The 18,425-nt window shown below is 42.1% G+C and overlaps 2 protein-coding genes across 2 annotated transcripts; one reads left to right on the plus strand and one right to left on the minus strand.

Annotated features, from left to right (window-relative positions):
* Positions 1-613: 613 nt before the first annotated feature.
* Positions 614-10,388, plus strand: RINT1 (RAD50 interactor 1). The gene is made up of 13 exons (XM_088533204.1): positions 614-804; positions 964-1,205; positions 2,126-2,299; positions 2,377-2,526; positions 3,419-3,575; positions 4,964-5,074; positions 5,251-5,476; positions 6,044-6,181; positions 6,939-7,138; positions 8,082-8,296; positions 8,943-9,123; positions 9,199-9,317; positions 10,113-10,388. The coding sequence occupies exons 1-13, from the start codon at positions 628-630 to the stop codon at positions 10,327-10,329; spliced, it is 2,307 nt and encodes a 768-aa protein (XP_088389330.1). The 5' UTR covers positions 614-627; the 3' UTR covers positions 10,330-10,388.
* A 1,072-nt stretch (positions 10,389-11,460) lies between these two features.
* EFCAB10 (EF-hand calcium binding domain 10) lies at positions 11,461-12,814 on the minus strand. Its single transcript, XM_010219403.2, has 4 exons — positions 12,700-12,814; positions 12,255-12,419; positions 12,002-12,083; positions 11,461-11,497 (listed from the first exon to the last, which is right to left on the minus strand). Exons 1-4 carry the CDS (start codon positions 12,812-12,814, stop codon positions 11,461-11,463), a joined length of 399 nt encoding a protein of 132 aa, XP_010217705.1.
* Between the last annotated feature and the right edge of the window lie 5,611 nt (positions 12,815-18,425).

The following is an 18,425-nucleotide window of genomic DNA, read 5'->3' on the forward strand; positions in this document are numbered from 1 at the left end:
GTACATAAACATTTCCTCTTTCAAGACTGTGTGTGTATGTTGGTTTCCTTTTCCTGGGTGCTGCCCAGTGCGTGGATCAGCACGAGACCTTTCTGCTGCTGTGTATCTTTTTTTTTTTTTTTTTTTTTTTTTTTTTAAGTATTTCACTGATGCACTAACAGTACAAATCAGGTGCTTATCCTGCGGGGCCTAACTGGACACTTTACTAGTCATGGGTCACCTCATCACTCGATGCTTTTAGAACATCCTAAACTGCATAAAAAGGTAGGTCCTCTTCCTTTTTTTTCCTTCCTGCTTAATAAAAATGCATGTGTTTTCCGGTATTCTTCCTTGCTTTCTCTACTGGAAGCAAGCATCCTGGATGATTTTTAATGAAGCTCAGGTTTAGGGTGGCTGTTTTCTCAAGAGCTGGCGTGTTTCGCTTTGCCAGTGAGTGGGTGATAAATCCACAGAGTGTGTGTTGGCAGGGTTGCATCGTGTTGCTGCTAAGCCTTAACCAAGCAAGCTACATCACTTAAAGCAACGCTGAATATCTTATTAAAATATTATTTGAATCAGCAATGGGCAGTGCTGTGTTAGCGCTGACTGACTAGAAATCGTATGGTTGGCGTTGCAGGTCAAGAAAACATGGAAGCCACTAATGTTGGAAAGAAAGAAGTCCCCAGAGATCCAGATCACTGTGATATCCCGTACTACGTTTCGGAATTTGTGGAAAGGGAAGTTGGGACTGACTACGATTCTCTGAGGAAGCTGGACGGCCTTATCGATAAGCTGTCCGAAAATAAAAGGCAGTTGGAAGAACAGGTAAATGTGTCCTCAGATTTTCATGGAAACGCTAGATACGCTGAATAATGTATTAAGTGTATTTAAATAAATTGGGGCAATTTATTAATAGTCCATGTGATACTTCCCTGTATAATGATTTTATGTAATTTTGTGCTAACCACTTCTTTATAAATATAGGTACTTACGGTTTCATCAGAAGTCCCTAAAAGAATCCAGAATGCTTTACAGAATGCAGAAGATTCGAAGAAGTCCCTTGCTCAGCTTTTGGAGGAAGAAACTCTTCTGTCCAGGTTAATCAGTGACCACTTACAGAAAGCTCAGCCTTGGATGGAGGATCTTGATCTACTGATTGGTCAAGTAGAAGAGATTGAACGACACCTTTCTTACCTTAAATGGATATCACGAATAGAAGAATTAAGGTAAAATTGTAAGACCTTTAAGAAATTCTTAATAGTGCTATTACAGAATTGTTTTCAAGGCTGCATTGTTAAATAAGATTTGATAAATGCATAGGAACTGTAGCTCATGTTTATTGCAATTGATTGATTAATTTAGTCAGGAGACTTAGAGATTATTGCTCTGTTTTCTGTCAAGTTTAAGAAAGGTAACCACTTCTTATGTGAGAAAGATGAAAAAAATATTTTTGTTTATTTTTTTTCCAGTCGCTGCAAATTACAATATGTTAATTAAAGTAATATCTGGGCATTTTGAGAAGAAACGTGATGTTTCAGGCTTTACACTGCTAATTTTTTGTTTAGTGCACAGATCTTTTCTTAGTGTAAATGAGCAGTGTCATGTTAATTCATCTACAGCTTCTTCCATGGAGAAATTTTTGTAGTGTATACAAAGAGTTTCAGAAATGAAAAAGCATTATTGGCTAAAATTTTATAGAGACAAACTTCAGGTGAAAAGTATTATTCACAAAACTATGGAGATGCATTAGGCAGGTCTGCTGCTTTGAGAAATTTGTTTTCAGCATTGTTCTTGGAAGTGAGTGGAAAAGCTTATTTAAAATGACTACTTCAAGAAGCTCTGCCTTCCTCCTTTTAGAATCATAGAAACATTATGGTTGGAAAAGACCTTCAAGATCATTGAGTCTCTCTTCCACTCCTTTTCCTCAACAGTTTAATTCTCTGTGACAGACTCTTTACTTTTGAGAGAGCTTCAAATAAGCAGTTGGATCCATTAATCATGTCTGGGTGCTGTGTATATCTGCGCAGAACAGTAACGTAGTTTATCTCATTAAAATATTCTAGATTAAGCTTTTTTATCTGCATTTATTAATATATAGATGATATGTTTTCATTTGTGACCTTTAAGCTTCAATTGCATTTCATAGTGATAACATTCAGCAATACCTGATGACCAACAATGTTCCCGAGGCAGCCAGTACTTTAGCATTCATGGCGGAACTGGATATTACACTTCAGGAGTCAACTTGTTCTCATCTTCTTTCTTTTGTGAGATCCACTGTAAAATTCTGGCATAAAATTCTTAAGGACAAGTTGTCAAGGTAAGGGGTGCACCGTTACTCTGTGAGCTTTGCACCGCACCACAAGCTCGTGTTGAAGTGCACGTTCTGTGTTGCAGTGACTTTGAAGAGGTGCTAACCCAGCTTCGATGGCCCTTTGTGGGGCCACCGCAGACTCAGGCGTTTGGCCTTTCTGCACCTGCCAGTGCTCCTGATGTATACAATAATTTGGAGACATTGTTTTGTCAGCTTTTGAAATTGCAAACCTCGTATCCTTTTGAGTAGTTGGTTATTTTAGTAGGATAATAAAAGTCAGGAGTGCACATTCTGAAGGAAACGGTTGTATGTTCTCCATAAGGCACAGCTGGCTGCTTTTCCTTTCGCGGGCATTAAGCAACGCGTAGCGGGACGCAAGGACCCGGCATAGAGCTGGCGTGTGTGCACAGTGCTCGTGCTGGGAATCAGCCCTAAGCCCTTTGAGATGCTCCATCTGAGAAGGCACAGAGAGGGATCTAGGGATACTTCTCTCGTAGACCTTACAAAAAGGGGAGGCCACAAAAGGATTTTCAGAAATTCCAAAACGTGCTGTTGCTCATCCTGCTGCCTTTGTTTCTAAATGAATAAAGGAAAACTAAACAATTTTCATTAGAGAGATTGTACCTTTTTAATGCTTTATCCTTAACTGCAGTTTTGGTCTGTCAGTTTGGGTCACCTAAATCAGTTTTTTGTCACCTAAATCAGATGTTGTCACCTAAATCAGCTCTTGAAAACAAGAAATCATGTGTTGTATTTCTTAATTGCATGAGTTTTGGTCCTCCCATAAGAAATATGAATATGCACGTGTCTTGGGCAGCCATGTTGTTGCTACTTCTACTCCTCCAATGATAATTGGTTTTTATAAATCAAATTCAGTAACTTGCTAACTGCTGAATACTTAATCCTTAGCAGACAGAGTTATATAATATTTAAACTGGAATATTGAGGGGTTTTTTTTTGTATTCTGAGGCTATCATAGCTTGTATAAAGTGCCTTAAGTCAACTGGTTAAAACTAAGAAATGTTCATTTTTATAAATCCATTTTAATGAATTATGATGTTGGGAGAATTCAACACTTGCATAGTCTATTAATAAGTTTTTTTTATCCTTGACCTTCAAACTTAGAGATGAACTATTAACCAAACCTAAACAGTTGCCAGAAAAGTACTCTCTACCTCCATCACCACCTATTATCCTTCCAATGCAGATCATGCTGAATCCTCTTCAGAAACGGTTCAAGTATCACTTCACTGGAAATAAACAAACCAATGTTTTAAACAAGGTATAGGAGGCTTGCTTTATTGATTTCAATTTTGGTTTTAGTAGCAGATACATTGCTGCATTTAAATTAGATAGTTAACAGTATTTTTCCCCTGAAATGAAGGTTCTTAAAAACTGCAAGTATGGACAGACATAAAACAAAACTTTTTCATTTGACATGAAACTAGAGATTTACCTGTTGAAAAGGGGCTTAATTTTTCTGTGTGTGCGTGTGTGAGTGAATTATGATCAAAGATTTAAGTATTCACCTGAGAATTGTCATTCAGGCAGGCTCCCTACATGTAAAACACGTTGCTGTAATGCATCTGCAGCTGAGTTTGAGAGACGTTTTAGAAGAGTTTAGCAACAAGTTTTTGTGCTTGGATTGACCACCTTGGGTAAATAAAAATACTTGTGGTCTGAGAGTTGCACCCTTAGTGATGTTATGCATATTGGTGTGGAAGCAGTCACTGTGTTAAGTTCATAAGGTTTTATAGACATTTGAGCAAAGTGTTCCTACAGGCCAACTGGGAAAATTCCTAGAGATTTGTCCGTGAGATGTGTAACTGTTCTTTAAAAGGCTTGTGAAGAAAAAATGCAGGTTATTCTAAGGAGCATGTCCTTTTTGCTGTACCTATGACAAAAAACTTGCAGAACAGAATGGGAGCAAATGTACAAGAAAGTAAAGAAGACCTCATGAGTGAAAAAACAAAAGGGAAGGGAGAGATGAAAATTTGGTGTTTTTAGTTGAAGAAACAAAATAATTAGTTAACTCAAGATAGTTCAGTTGCACAAGTGCTTCTCTGATGTTGCTTTTTTCTTGCAAATACCATGCAGGTATCTTATGATCAGAGATCAGGAGAAAGCAGAGAAGGGATGTTTGTCTTTGAAATATTAAGATAATCTATTAGGACAAAACAAACAAACATACTAGTTTCTCTATGAAGTGTGTATACAGTTCTATTCCGTTTACTTTGCACCCCTCCTCTCCCCCCCGCCTAAAAAAAAAGCTCTGAGGGAAAAAACTACCAAGCCTGCCCTTTTGTGTTGCTGTTGCATGGAGGGGAAAAGAAAGCTGAGAAAAGTCAAAATTAAAGCTAGTTCCCTGCCTTCCTCTGGCCTAAGTGTTTGTATTCTGAATACTTCTTTAAAACTCTTAAGTGCTGGTTTTGGAAACTCTTCATGTCTGTGGCAGTTATAGCATGTCAGAATCCATCAGCAAAATGGATAACTTCCATTTTTAGTAAGTCTTGCATGAGTAATAAGCAATAGATTTTTGAATTTCTATGTCTAAACTCTAATTTTAAAATGTTTCATGATAGGTAACACATTAAATGAATGCATAGATATATCACTTGGATAAATGTTGTTTGGATGGGTTTAATACTTATTATTTTTTTCTTTTACTAGCCTGAGTGGTACTTAACACAAGTGCTTATGTGGATTGGAAATCACGCGCAGTTCCTTGATGACAAAATCCAGCCCATCTTGGACAAGGCCGGATCTTCAGTGAATGCTGGGGTGAGCAGATCTGTGGCTTAAGCTGCGTCACAGATTTGTCACCTTCCAGAAGATACTTGTGCCAAGCCCCCTTTTACTGATTTCCCTCAATAAGTGGTTGCACTGGGTCTAGCAGCAGTTTTAAAGCTATCTACATGATAAAACTTACTTCTTTTTTTCTTTTTTTCTTTTAAAAGCTTGAATTCTCTCGTGGCCTAGTAATGCTGATCTTGGAGAAGTTGGCTGCTGATATTCCATGCCTTTTGTATGATGATACTCTGTTCTCTCACCTCGTGGATGAGGTGCTTCTATTTGAGAGAGAGCTCTACAGTGTTCACGGTTATCTCAGCAGCTTTCCCAGTTGCATGCATATTCTCTCAGAAGAATCCTGCTTCCAAAGGTGGCTAACAGTGGAAAAAAAATGTGAGTGGATTTTGTTGGCATTTATTTATACGTGTTTTATTTCCAATTAAGTAATGTTTACTTAAAATAATCCCCTTAATTAGGGGAGTAAGGATACTATGTAAAGCTCTTTCTTTTTTATATTCTAGAACTATTTTGTCTAAAAAGTTGTTAGGATTCTGATCGTACTTCTGTAATTTGTAAGGCTATTGGCCCTAAGATGTATGCGATTTAGTAGATCTTCTTTTAGATGGTGATATATTTGTGTTTGCAGAAAAATGATGGGCATTTCTATTTAATTAGGAAGGATATTAAATTTCCTCTTCTCGGAAGTTATTGGAAAGGACCAAAACAACTATCGAGGAAACTCAATTCTTGACATAGTTGTTAACAGAATCACAGATGCAGAAATACTGAACTTCTGTACAAAGCTCATCATCAACTGGTTTCATACTCTGAAAGTGTAAATTTACATCTTATTAGAGATAAAGCTTTTATATTTTTACGTTCTTGTGCATATTCTTGTATTTTTGTTAGGAAATTACTTATTAAACTTGTAAAGAATTGTCAACTTTTTGTCTGTCTCAGTTGCTCTTCAGAAAATGGACTCTATGCTTTCATCTGAGGCCGCGTGGATATCGCAGTATAAAGATATCACCGATGTAGATGAAATGAAAGTCCCAGACTGTGCTGAAACTTTTATGACTCTGCTGTTGGTTATAACAGGTACTTATTAAGCTGTAGACATTCATCTTGTTTGAAATGAATAATAGAAGAAAAATATTGTAACTTAATAGTGTGTTTTTTTGTTTGTTTGTTTGTTTTTTAACTAAACAGATACTGTTTCAGCACATTTGCCAAATAGAAAAATATGCAAAGTTGTACTGTTTTTAATTTTATGAAAGTTTTCCTATACATATTGTATTTTGGACTTCAATTCAAGCAAGAGTAATCTTGGTTTAGGTACTATGCTAACAAAATCCTAATTCTATTTACCGTACTTACCATACTCATTAGCACTTAAGAGAATATGACTTGTTACAGGATGCTACTAAAAATGTTACCATTACTGTGGTTTTCTTGATATCTTAAAGATATTAAGCAACTCCATTTTCTGGAACAGAGCAGAAGAGCAACAGGAGATGTTCCCTCTTGGATAGTCAGTGCCTTTATCTTACTTGAAGAGGCCCTGTGGTTTTGCTGGACTGAAGTGGTTTATAATACATATTAACACACACATGGATATGTGTATATATATTTCTATATGCTAGAATACAAAATATTAGTCGAATCATGGTTAAAAAGACAGTTGTTTCTTTTGCATCAAGTGGTTTCCCTACCTACTTTAAGGCTTAGTAGCTTAAAGCTTGTGTCATATTCACCAGAGGAGGTTTGTGCAGTAAGACAGCCGTAGTGTTCCTTTACTACAACTCAGTTTTTCGTGTGTTGGAAAGCATAAAGCATCTGATTGCTGTCTCTCCAGACAGGTACAAGAATCTGCCAACAGCTTCCAGAAAGCTGCAGTTTCTGGGGTTACAGAAGGAGTTAGTTGATGACTTCAGGATACGGCTAACTCAAGTGATGAAGGAAGAGACAAGAGCTTCTTTGGGCTTTCGATACTGCGCAATCCTTAACGCCGTTAATTACATAGCGACGGTGCTGGCAGACTGGGCTGACAATGTTGTAAGTAATTATTTTGCTTTAAAATAGAGCAGTAGTGTTTTATGTTTCATAATTAATGAAACTTACTTTATTTTTAGCAGTGTTCCTCTTGCAAATTCATCATGGAAAAATAGAACTAGTTCTAAATTCTTTTTTTTTTTTTTTTTAGAAAAGGATAACTCTTTTTCCCCAGAAAAGCCACTCATTGATAATTTGGAATTAAGAATCAGTTACTTTTCTGTAGAGCAGCCGTGCTGCCACCAGGCTTCTATGCAGGATTTCAGCTTTTTCATGGATGTTGCTATAGAAGACCGTGAAGCTGTCTGGTGTGAAGGGTGTAGAAACAGATGTTGTGTATGAAATGGTCTGCCTCCAAATTCTTCACAGAAATTGTGGATCAAGCACAGGATAATCTTGACTTGCTAAGACAACGGCCTTCATGTTGTATAGCTACATCTACACACACATTGATCTGCTTGAAGCCTCAACCAGCAACTTCCTACTGTTACCAGAGGGGCCACATTACACTTGATCCATTTGCCTTAGTCAGCCCAGCAAATCTGTTATTTAATTAAATGTTATTTCTAAAAAAGAGCCCAAAACCTAGAGATTCTAGTTTATATTTACAGATAAACACAGAAAAAAAATTCACATTGACCTTTCTGGGTAATTTTACTGTAAATGTTATGTTTTTTGGTATTTCTCTAAATCTGTTCCTGTTACCTCTGTGCTGCTGTATTTGAAACCCATACCCATCCCATCTCTATGAAAACACCGTGCTTTATTTTTACTATACTAGAACTATAGGAAAAAAAATAGAGTTTGTTTTGTTTTGTTTTATCTTAAAAGTTTTTAGTGTGTAAGTGTGCTGGGAGAACGTCTTCCAGAACTGATAAAGTGCAAATAAGAAATTCAAATAATGTACCTGGTTGTGGCCATATTAACGTGTGCTTTTGTGCTGTAGTTCTTCCTGCAGCTGCAGCAGGCGGAGCTGGAGGCTCGTGCAGACAGCAGCTCTGTGAGCAAAGTGGAGCTGGGGCAGCTGGCGTCCATGGAGAGCTCCGTGTTCGACGAGATGATCACCCTCCTGGAGCGCCTCAAGCACGACATGTTGGCTCGCCAGGTCGAGCACGTCTTCAGGGAGGTCAAAGATGCTGCAAAGCTCTACAAGAGAGAGAGGTGATTCTTTCTCCTTGCCCTCCTCTGTTACAGCATTATTTTCTGTTAAAAACACCATACAAATGAGGAAAAAATACATAAAAATAGGAAATACCATACAAATACCTTACAAATAGGAAAAATTTGTTTCCTGAGTTGGAGGGCTTAATGGTAGTAAACTTTGGAAGATTATTGTTTCCTTGAAAACGTTCTTAATTTCGATTTACGTTTCTAAACTAGTCCTGCAATACGCAGGCACTTAATCCTTTTTGTAAATACTTGGAAGAATCCTGCCTTACTTTGGTTGGAGAAGAATTATATTCTTGGAGGTAGCATGAAAGAGTAAATATGAAGGGGCCTGTGATGGTTACTTCTATCTTCATGGACATACTAAGCTTCTGGAGTGTTTGCTCCTTGGTAGCATTTGTAAATTTGTCATAAAATGAAGACAGTGATTCTATAGATCAGCTGGGTTTCTTGGTTTTGGATGGCATATGCAGACAGTCTTAACAAAATGGTGAGCTTAGGACTTTAGACTGTGATTATTTTTAGGCATTTGAAATGTGATTACTCTCTCCAATAAAGTATTTTTTTGATAACATTTTAATTGCAGTCGTTTCCATATCGTATTCCTTCCTTCTCACGGCCTCGCCGTGTCCCCTCGCAGGTGGCTGTCGCTGCCGTCGCAGGCGGAGCAGGCCGTGATGTCCCTGTCGAGCTCGGCCTGCCCGCTGCTGCTCACCCTGCGCGACCGCCTGCTGCAGCTCGAGCAGCAGCTCTGCCACGCGCTCTTCAAAGCCGCCTGGCAAATGCTTGCAGAGAAGGTGGATTTATTCATCTACCAGGAGGTAGGTGTCTGCAAATGGCACATCTGCAGGGTGGGGGTTAGTGCCTGAACTCAAGGTGTACCTCTCTGTGCCCAGATAATTCTGGCAAATCATTTCAATGAAGGAGGAGCAGCACAACTCCAGTTTGACATGAATAGGAATCTGTTCCCGTTGTTTTCTCACTACTGCAAGAGGCCAGAAAACTATTTCAAACAGTAAGTAGACAAACTTCTGACATGTTAATATTTCAAAAGAGAACGTGTAGTGGATAGCAGCCTAATTGTTTTCACTGAGGAGAAAAGAAACTCCTGTTTTTGTGGTCAGTCTTTCCAAATAGCCCAGAGTCCTTCAGATTGTCCAGTGCTGACTCCTAGGTCTGATTGGGGTGAGATTCCTGCCTCAATGTGCTTCCAGTTTTGAAAACCTGAAGACACAGGTGATAGACACTGGTGAATATATTGGGATTTTTAATTGGAATATTTTCATAGCATCTTCTGGTGTAAGATTATTTGAGCATTTCCATTAACGGCAGAAAGAAACAGTAAGAAATAATATTTAACTGGGTATGTGACTGTCATTTAGAGACTAGAAACAATGTGACAAAGGCAGAGTACCAGTCTCTTTGCTCCTTAATGAGAATAAGGGGATATATTCAGGCTTCAGCAATTGTCTGTTCAAATGTGCTCTTACAATACATCGAATAAGGAGCAATTTCTATTAAACTTACAGAAAATTGTAGCTAGGGAGGGCTGGCTGGATTATTAAGTGGTAAATTCTGTTCTATATTTTTAGTATTGGTGGAAAAAAAAAGAAGAAGCAAAAGCCCTGCTAAGTATAAGGAGGCAAAATACTGATGCTTTTGAAATACGTATTTATAACAGAAAACACTTAACGAGTAAGAATGACTGTAGTATTTATCTTCATCCGACCAGTACTCACAAATTTGTTAAATGTGGCTCATGGGGATGAGATTGGGTCTCTGATTAGTCCTTTTCTTTTCCCCCCTGCAGCATAAAAGAAGCCTGCATTATCCTGAACTTAAATATAGGCTCTGCCCTGCTTCTGAAGGACGTGCTACAGACAGCCTCAGAAAATGAAGAAACATTAGAGCCAAACCAGCCATCGGCAACAGCAGCATTAAATGAACTTGGGGTTTACAAATTAGCTCAAAAAGATGTTGAGATTCTGCTGAATTTGAGAGCTAATTGGCCAAATACAGGAAAATAATTTTTTTTTTGTGGGAAAAAAATGGTTCATAACTTGGTCTAGATCACTTAACTTCAAATAAAAGCCAAGCAAATAGACTATATTAATAGACTTCCTGATTTTTTTCACTGCTATATGCCTAGAGCTTGATTTTATTTAATTTAGTCTTGTGCCTTCCTGTATACACGGTTACATGTTTTCATGTTTCAGAGTGCTACTGCCTTGCCTTCTAACCCCACAGAAGTGGGGTATTTTCTACAGTCTTGTAATTAAGGCCAGAACTTAACCTCCTAATTACTAGAAAGCTGCGAGCATTGGCCAGAGCAGAACCCTGAGCTCTGCTGAGCCCCGTGCGAGTTGCAGAGAGCAGGGGGTGTCTGTGAACGCGGCCGCGCGCAGCAGGGGCAACTCTCATAGGAAATGGTACATTTTCAATTAAAAATACATGGGTTTACATCCATAAATCCCAGTTAATAGAGATTTTGTATTAAAATACGGAATGAGATGAGGATATATATCATTTTATCCATCCTACTTTAATTTTTTTTCTTTTGCTATCCAAGAGTCTGTATTTAAGTAGGACTCACTGATTTACTATACCTATTATTTTATTGAGTCTATTGAAAAATTGCATAAATACTACATTATAAATGTGTTGCTTGTCTTTGAACAAAAGAAAAGCTTAAGAAACAACTTGTCTGATAAATATAACTTTATTCAGTGGTTTTATTGATGGATGAACCAACAAATAACAGAGAAGAGCTGCAGACCATGCTCTGAATCCACCCCTCCAGTTGCAGAAGCTCCAAAATGCTGCTTTTGCTGGTAAAACTGATCATTTCTAATCATGTAGCAGAGAAGTGGCAGTTCTGACCAGATCCCCTGCTAAGGGCTTGTGGGGGTGGATGATTCTTTGTTATTTCTTCTTTATAGCTGTTTGCTAAATTTGGAGAAATTAGAGAAAAGAAGAGAGCGTTGCTTGAAAATAGGAGAGCAGAGCAGCTGGCCAGAGATGAAACCAACCAAGCAAAAACAGGAACAAAAAAAAAAAAAAAAAAAAAAAAGGAAAATGCCTCTTTTCCTCTTTTGCATGTGTGTGTAAATATATAGGTGTGGATAGATATGTATATATTTATGCATATGTCCACGAAACTAATATACAGCCCACATCTCCTGCATCTTTTTATTCCTAGGACAGAAACAAAAAGAAGTCTGGTTAATACTGGTTGGAATAACTAGGTCCAGCTTTCTCTCAGTGACTCCTTTATACTAAAATTAAGATGTCCACAACTTGCCCCTTGAAACATACCCACACTATGAGACACTATGAACCCCCTGGGCCTGTTTCATCTGAAAGACGCGCTGCTCCTCAAGGCCGAGCGCTGAACGTAACGTAAACGTTTCCTATTCCCCAGTGTGTGCTCTGAGCACTGGGGCTGGCTGCAGCCCCGGGGTGGGGAAATTGCACAGATAGGGGATCACGAAAGGGAGACGGGAGAGGAAAATGTGGAGTTGGAGAGTCTGGGAATATGTTCAGCTTCCTGCATATCGGTCAAGTTAGAGCGATAACTGAGCATTTGGGGTCGTGCAATACACTCTAAGGCGGCTAAACTAAAACTAGCCAGTCCTTTTATTATATGCTTCTGTAAATTAAAAAAAAAAAGCAGCTAACAACAAAATCAGTTAAACTTACACTTCTTGCTTGAATGTGTCCAGCGTGATAATCGCATCCTCAGAGGGCAGCCCTTCTGTGCTCAGTCCCAAGGTTTTAAGAGCTAAAGTTCAAAGTTAAAACAACTCGCTAGATCTTCCAACAGCAGCAGTAAGCAGATGTCATTTCTTTAATTTTTAAACTTGCAGAATATGTAATCAAACATGCTGATTTTTTTTAAAGCAAACGTGCATCACTCTAAAACTGCTCTGTGCGATCCCCGAGCACGACTGACCTTCTCGATACTGCACGGCCGTGATGTAGCCATGGCCCGGGACGTCCAGCATCTGGAACATGGCCGTGAGGTTGGAGTCATCCAGGAGGCAGGGGTACTGGCCCTCCCCGCGCTTCCCAGCCGCCACCTTCTCCAGTGCCTCGATCAGGAAGTCGCGCGGTCGCTCTGCAACAGAGGGAACATGAACGTGCTGCCACCAGGCTCCAGGCTCCGGCGGAGCAGTTAAACCGGCTTCGCGGGCCCCGGGAATGCTGCCATGAACTGGCCTGACAGGAAAATAATAATAATAATATTAACAATAAAAACAAAAATCTGCTGCCTCAGGAGAAGGCTGAGAGGCCTCAGGGACACAGCTCCTGCCAACAGCTTTTCTAAGTGTGCGGCCTCGCGGGCTAGAGAAAAGCCCTCCCTTCCCCATCGCTGCGGCGGCGCTGGGCCGTGGTACCGGGGCGGTGGTAGAGCAGCAGCGCGCTGAGGTGCTCGAGCAACTCGGGGAGCCGGTGCCGCTCGAGGTAATCGCGGCCCTGCTGCTCGGCCGAGCGCAAGCGCGGCGCCGCCATCGCGCGTTGCCGGGAGACGGACGTGCGGGGAGGCGAGGCCAGAACCGGCACCCGGAGCGGCCGGGTTCACCCAGCGCCCTCAGAGCCGGCACCCGGAGCCGCCGGGTTCACCGAACGTGCTCAGAACCGGCACCCGGGGTGGCTGGGTTCACCCAGCACCCTCAGAACCGGCACCCGGAGCGGCTGGGTTCACTCAACACTGTCAGAGCCGGCACCCGCAGCGAGGATGACGACGTGGTGCAACTCAGAGCAAGAGCAACCACTAGCACTAGGAAAGCAGCATACGGAGACTTCAATGCGCAGCGCCCGCTTTAAGCTGTTAACAGACGGTAAACAAAAGAGCGAATGTGCGCCTGCATCACAACAGGAAAGCAGCACTTCCAGCAAGGTGCCCATTTGTACCATTCTGGCATTAATTCAAGGGAAGGACAAGCTACACAGTATCCATTTGCCATTATTCACAACTTAAATTCTCACGTTTTATTTTTTTTCCCACATGTAGTACACACTCTACCCCTCTTACCTCTTTCCCTTACCCTTCCTTCACCTGGACTCGCTTAATCCCAGTAATTATTGGACGCACAGCAAAAGGGGTGATGCCACCTCATGGAAACCAGCGCTGCCCCTGAACCTTGCAGTGGCTCTAGGGCCACACGGTCGTTTTTTTAAAAGCTTAATTGCACAGTCCAGTGCTATAAAGCAAAGCTACCCCTGCAGGACTTTGACATCCGCCCTCTCCTAAGGAGTACCCCTCACAGTGACCGACCCCCAGCCCTGTATTTCACTTCTCTATCACTTTCAGTAGAATTTGCAAAGAAATAACAAAGGCTTTTTCCTACAGGAAGCAAGCTGGGAGAAGGTGCAGAAAAACACAAACAAGAGACTGAACTGGACAGGAGAAAGAGAAGGACCAGGAGAGGATTTGTGCGGAAAGGAGAAGCGAAGTGTAGGAAGTTTCAGGAAGGAAGGAGCAAATGAAAAGGCTGGATGGGGAGAAAGGTAAATCAGTGTTTGTGAGGAAAGGGGGCACTTTCAGCGAAGCGCCCCGCCTAGTGGTCGACAAGGATAACTATGATTAGCGCGGAGGGGTGCTCGGCGCTGGAATTCAAGCATAAACACTGGCACTGGAGTTATGGGTTAAAGCCTATTTCCATGGCAAGCGGTTTGATCTGCCCGCTACTACGAGTAACTACTACGAGTTTTGTCCATCTCCAAGATGGAGACTGCAAAACCTTTCTAAATGTTTAGTCCATTGTTTGACCACAAGCCAAAGAAATCAACCAGAACTCGCCTTTCTTTCTTTAACTCTTCTTTATTCCTTCTCTACTATTTTGCTGTGCACCACGAGAAAAAAAAAATCCAGCTCCCTCTTTTCTACAGCCGCTCATGAGATAGCTCAAGCAGCAATGCTACCTTAAGCTCCTCTTCTTACAAGAGATCGTTTCCAGCCTCTCCTCCTACATCAGATACTTCAGCTCCTACACATCTTGGTGTCCCTCCACTGAGCTCTGCTGGCCCTGCCAGTGTCGTGCATCGTGGAGCCTGGGCACAGTTCTCCAAGTGATATCTCTGCAGTGCTGAAACCAATGGACCTAATTCCATCCCTCAGATTTTTGCCTGCATTTGAGGCCAGGTGTGTGGTCAGCTTCCCTCCCCGCAGGGGCCCTAGACCCCTGCTAGTAGCTCACCCTCAACTGAACTTCCACATCTGTGCTGGCTAGCCCAGTCACATTCCTGTGCTCAGACATGGCAGCCAAGAGGATTTGTTCTATAGCATGCCTGGGTTTGGAAAGAGTTGCCTATAATTCCCTTGAAAATGGGCAAAATTGCCTTCCTCGGGTTCTCAGAAGCCTCTCCCCTGCCCTCTGCTACCTCGTTAGGCTCTTTTTAAAGATGACAGCAGCCAAATCCCTTGGATCCAGCCCAGCTGGTCCCATGGACTTGCGTGTGTCCGGGTTAAGCCCTCCCTAACCAACTCAACCTTCCTCATGCCTGGCAGTTCCTGAGCCTGGGCTCTACTCAGAGGCCTGAGCATAGACCTCTCCAGCAGCAACTGCACTGAGCCCCTCAATGTGAGCTTTGTCTCCAGGGTACCTGCCTCATGTACAGCCCCCATTTTCTCTGCCCTCCTTCTGCTCTTGAGGTACCTACAGAAAATAACTAACTCGGTCCTTCACAGCCCTCACTAGTTCCAGCTCCAGCTGAGCTTTGGTTTTCCTAGTCCTGTTCCAGCAAGCCCTGGCACTGTTTCTCTAGTCCTCCAGGGTAAGCCCATCCCTGCCTTTACCTTCTGTATTCTTGCCTTTTGCAATGGATTTCTGGCGGGGGTTCCTCATTCAGCCAAGCTGGCCTTTTCCCAGGTCTGCTCAACTCCCTGCATGTCGGAACGGACTGTTCTGGTGCTTCAGGTAGTTCCCCTTTGCCCTTCAAGGAGCCCTCTATGGGAGTCTGCCAAAAAGGGCCCAATTGAGAAAACAATCTGCTCTCCTGCATTCTTGGCTTGCAACTTTTTCGGCATCTTCAAACTTTTCTATTTTGAAAGTTGCTGCTGCCAAAGCTGCCACCAGTCTAATATCCCTCCCATGGCCTTCCCTGCTTATGAGTTGCATGCTTAGCACCGCAACGCTGTGAATAAGTTGTCCTTGGCATATTGCATTTATGCAGGTGTAAAAGTGCAACATTTACGTGGTCTGAAGGGCCTGTGGCACCGCGCTGCCACTCCAGCCCTCTCCAAGAGACACAGCCTGCAGGGTGAGGGCAGCCGTGAAGCCTCCTCCGCTCAACTGCGAGAAGGGGACCGTGCCTGTGGACACAAAGGTAATAAACTAAGGAGAATTCAACATTGGGAATTAGAAACAAATTTCCACCTACCGTTTCTGAGTAAAAGAGAAGTAAAAACATGACCTATGTTGTGTAATTTAACGTCTAGAAACTCATCTGTCTTATAGAACTTCCCAGTTGAATAAAAGCCAAGAAACTAATTTCCTAGTATTTGGGCGAGACCTTTGCTGAAGGCAAAGGGAAAAACCAAATTACTCAGCAGGCATCTGCATTTTCTGACATACACAGTACTTGTGGCTCTGGGCACCAAGCTTGTAAGACCAGAGACTTTTTTTTATCCTATTGACCTCCATTGCTTTGGTTACTCTGACCCCCCCCCCCCCCATTAGAAAAAAAAAGACATTTTGAGCAAAAAGGAGGAGGGGAGGCAGTTAGGGAACAAATGTGGAATTTGTGTGGAGTATCCATCTCCAAAGACTCAAATTTATTTTTTTTCTATATCTGCCTGTTATTCCACATGCATATTCTAACTGCAGTCACTTAAGTCAGCCCCATATCCAATTACCAGGAGGGGGTCTGGAAGCACCTCCTGATGCCAGTGTTGCTCTCCCGGATTCATGCTGCAGATGCATCCGTATGCATGGAGTGAGTGTCAGCGTAGAGGGTGTCCAGAACAGAGATGTTCTTCACCTGGGCTGCAATGGGACACGTGCTAAAACGGAGCATGTTCTGATGCCTGGCGGCAGTGGAGTCATAAAAATAATGTCATGGGCTCCATTACCCAGTCAGCTGCCCTTGGTGTGAAGGCATTCGTGATTCCTCAAAAACAAGTGTTAAAATACTCGGAGGGCCTCTGAAGGGCTTGGTTCTGAGGATGCAAAAAGCAAAGACTCAGAGTGGGGATTGACTTCTCAGCCGCACTCTGTGATGCCTTAGAAACAAAACAGGGACCTGATTCAAATAAAAATCCTCTCTGGGAAAGACATAGTAGAGTGCCAGTAATAAGGCCTTGGATATCAGTGGCTCCAAATGGGAATTATAGCTACCAAGAATAATAATAGCTATCAAATTACTTAGTGAGTAATGTTCAGACCAAGCAATGAAGAAGGCTCAGGATCATAAAAACAGGTACCTAAGGCAGCTCTCAGGAGCCTTTCTGATTTCTCTCGCAGACAGATCTTCATTTCTGCTTCCTCAACACTTGGATCACATGATAAGACAAGTTGGAGGGGACCTTGAGCGGTCTCTAGACCACTCACCTGCTAAAAGCGAGGCCAACTTTTGAGTCAGACCAGATGACTCACGGCTTTATCCAGCTGGATCCTGAAAACATCCAAGGTCTCCCAGGCCCTGAAGGTTCTGTCACCACTCCCTCTGGAGGTGAGCCTGGAAACCAGCTGGCATGGACACTTGGCATCCACAGGCCTGCATCTGGCACTTGGGCACATCATGAACCTTCTCCACCTGTAGTATTCTGCATACGCACTTTGATCCCTCTAAACAACTTTCTTGAACTTCCTTTTCTTCAGCCCGGAAGGCATATTCTAATGGAGGCCTCCACGTGTTTGAGCAGCAGCTTTCAAGACGTACTCCAGGGGTGAAACAGCACAAACATCTGCACAAAATCAACATTATGGAACTCAAAACTCCAAATCTGTTGTACGAGTCTCCTCCAGATACCGCTGCAATCGCCGTTTGGCATTTCCTTCAGTTGTAGATGCTCACAGATTTGGATGAACAAAACAGCTATTGGTTACAGACAGCAAAGTTTTCTTCTAAAAGAAATACTTACCTGGTAAAAAATAAAATAAAATAAAAAAACAAAAACAGAAGCATAAAAACTATAATGTAATGAACAAAAAAGTTGCAATTTGATCTGCTTGCCTAGGAAATTGGAGGTATATAGAGTATGTTAGGTAATACAAGTAAAATTATTGCTACACCGAAAATACTTGTTGCATAACAAAACAGAACAGCAGGGGGAGTGGAAACCAGTTCCACATAGAGCAGGGCTTGCAAACCATTAAATCTGCAAGCGCTGACAAATGACTCACCCGGGCATGCTTAGAAATCCTTCACTTTAGAGGTCCTTGATCCTTGCTAGCCATGGTAGCAAGCAAACAAAAATCCGTGGGAACAATTCTGTATTTTCTTGTCTGTAGTTTTGACTTCTACTGTTTGCAAGTGGCACCAAAGCATCTTATAAACAAACGTAACTTTTCAGCCATAGTTTGGGACCGCTCTCTACCAGACAGAAGATCACGATCTCCTGACTATTTCAAACTGACTGAAATACCAGTGTCTCTTTCAGGACGGCCAGATGCTCTACAGTGTACTGGAAAAGGTAAGTTCAAGATTAAAAAAACAAGCAAAAACAAACAAACAAAAATCCCCAAACAGCATTTTCCAAATGGAAGCAGCTCAGGCCAAGACAGAAGTTGGGCAGTAAGAGGGAGCTCTGCATTAGCTTTTACCACCATGTTTTACCAGAACATGCAACACTACATAAAAAGCTGCTCACCTGGAAGGCAAAATTTGCCCCTTTCGAGTACTGTTATCTCCAATACAGGACAACTATCCACCTTTCCCACCTGTTCCGAGTGGTTGCACAAACCCTCCACTTTGCAGCTCAACTTCCTGCCTCCAAAAGGGCCACGCACGAAGCGGGAGCTTCTTGCCCAGGGTCCCTCCAGGACTGACTCTCCAGATGGCTCCCGAGCGGAGCAGGGACCCTTCCCGTTCCCAGGGAGCCGGAGCAGGGACCCTTCCCGTTCCTAGGGAGCCGGAGCAGGGACCCTTCCCGTTCCTAGGGAGCAGGAGCAGGGACCCT

Source organism: Tinamus guttatus, unplaced genomic scaffold (genome assembly GCF_059628265.1).
Source record: "Tinamus guttatus ecotype Peru unplaced genomic scaffold, ASM5962826v1 Tinamus_guttatus_pri_ptg000489l, whole genome shotgun sequence".
Lineage (NCBI taxonomy): Eukaryota > Metazoa > Chordata > Aves > Tinamiformes > Tinamidae > Tinamus > Tinamus guttatus.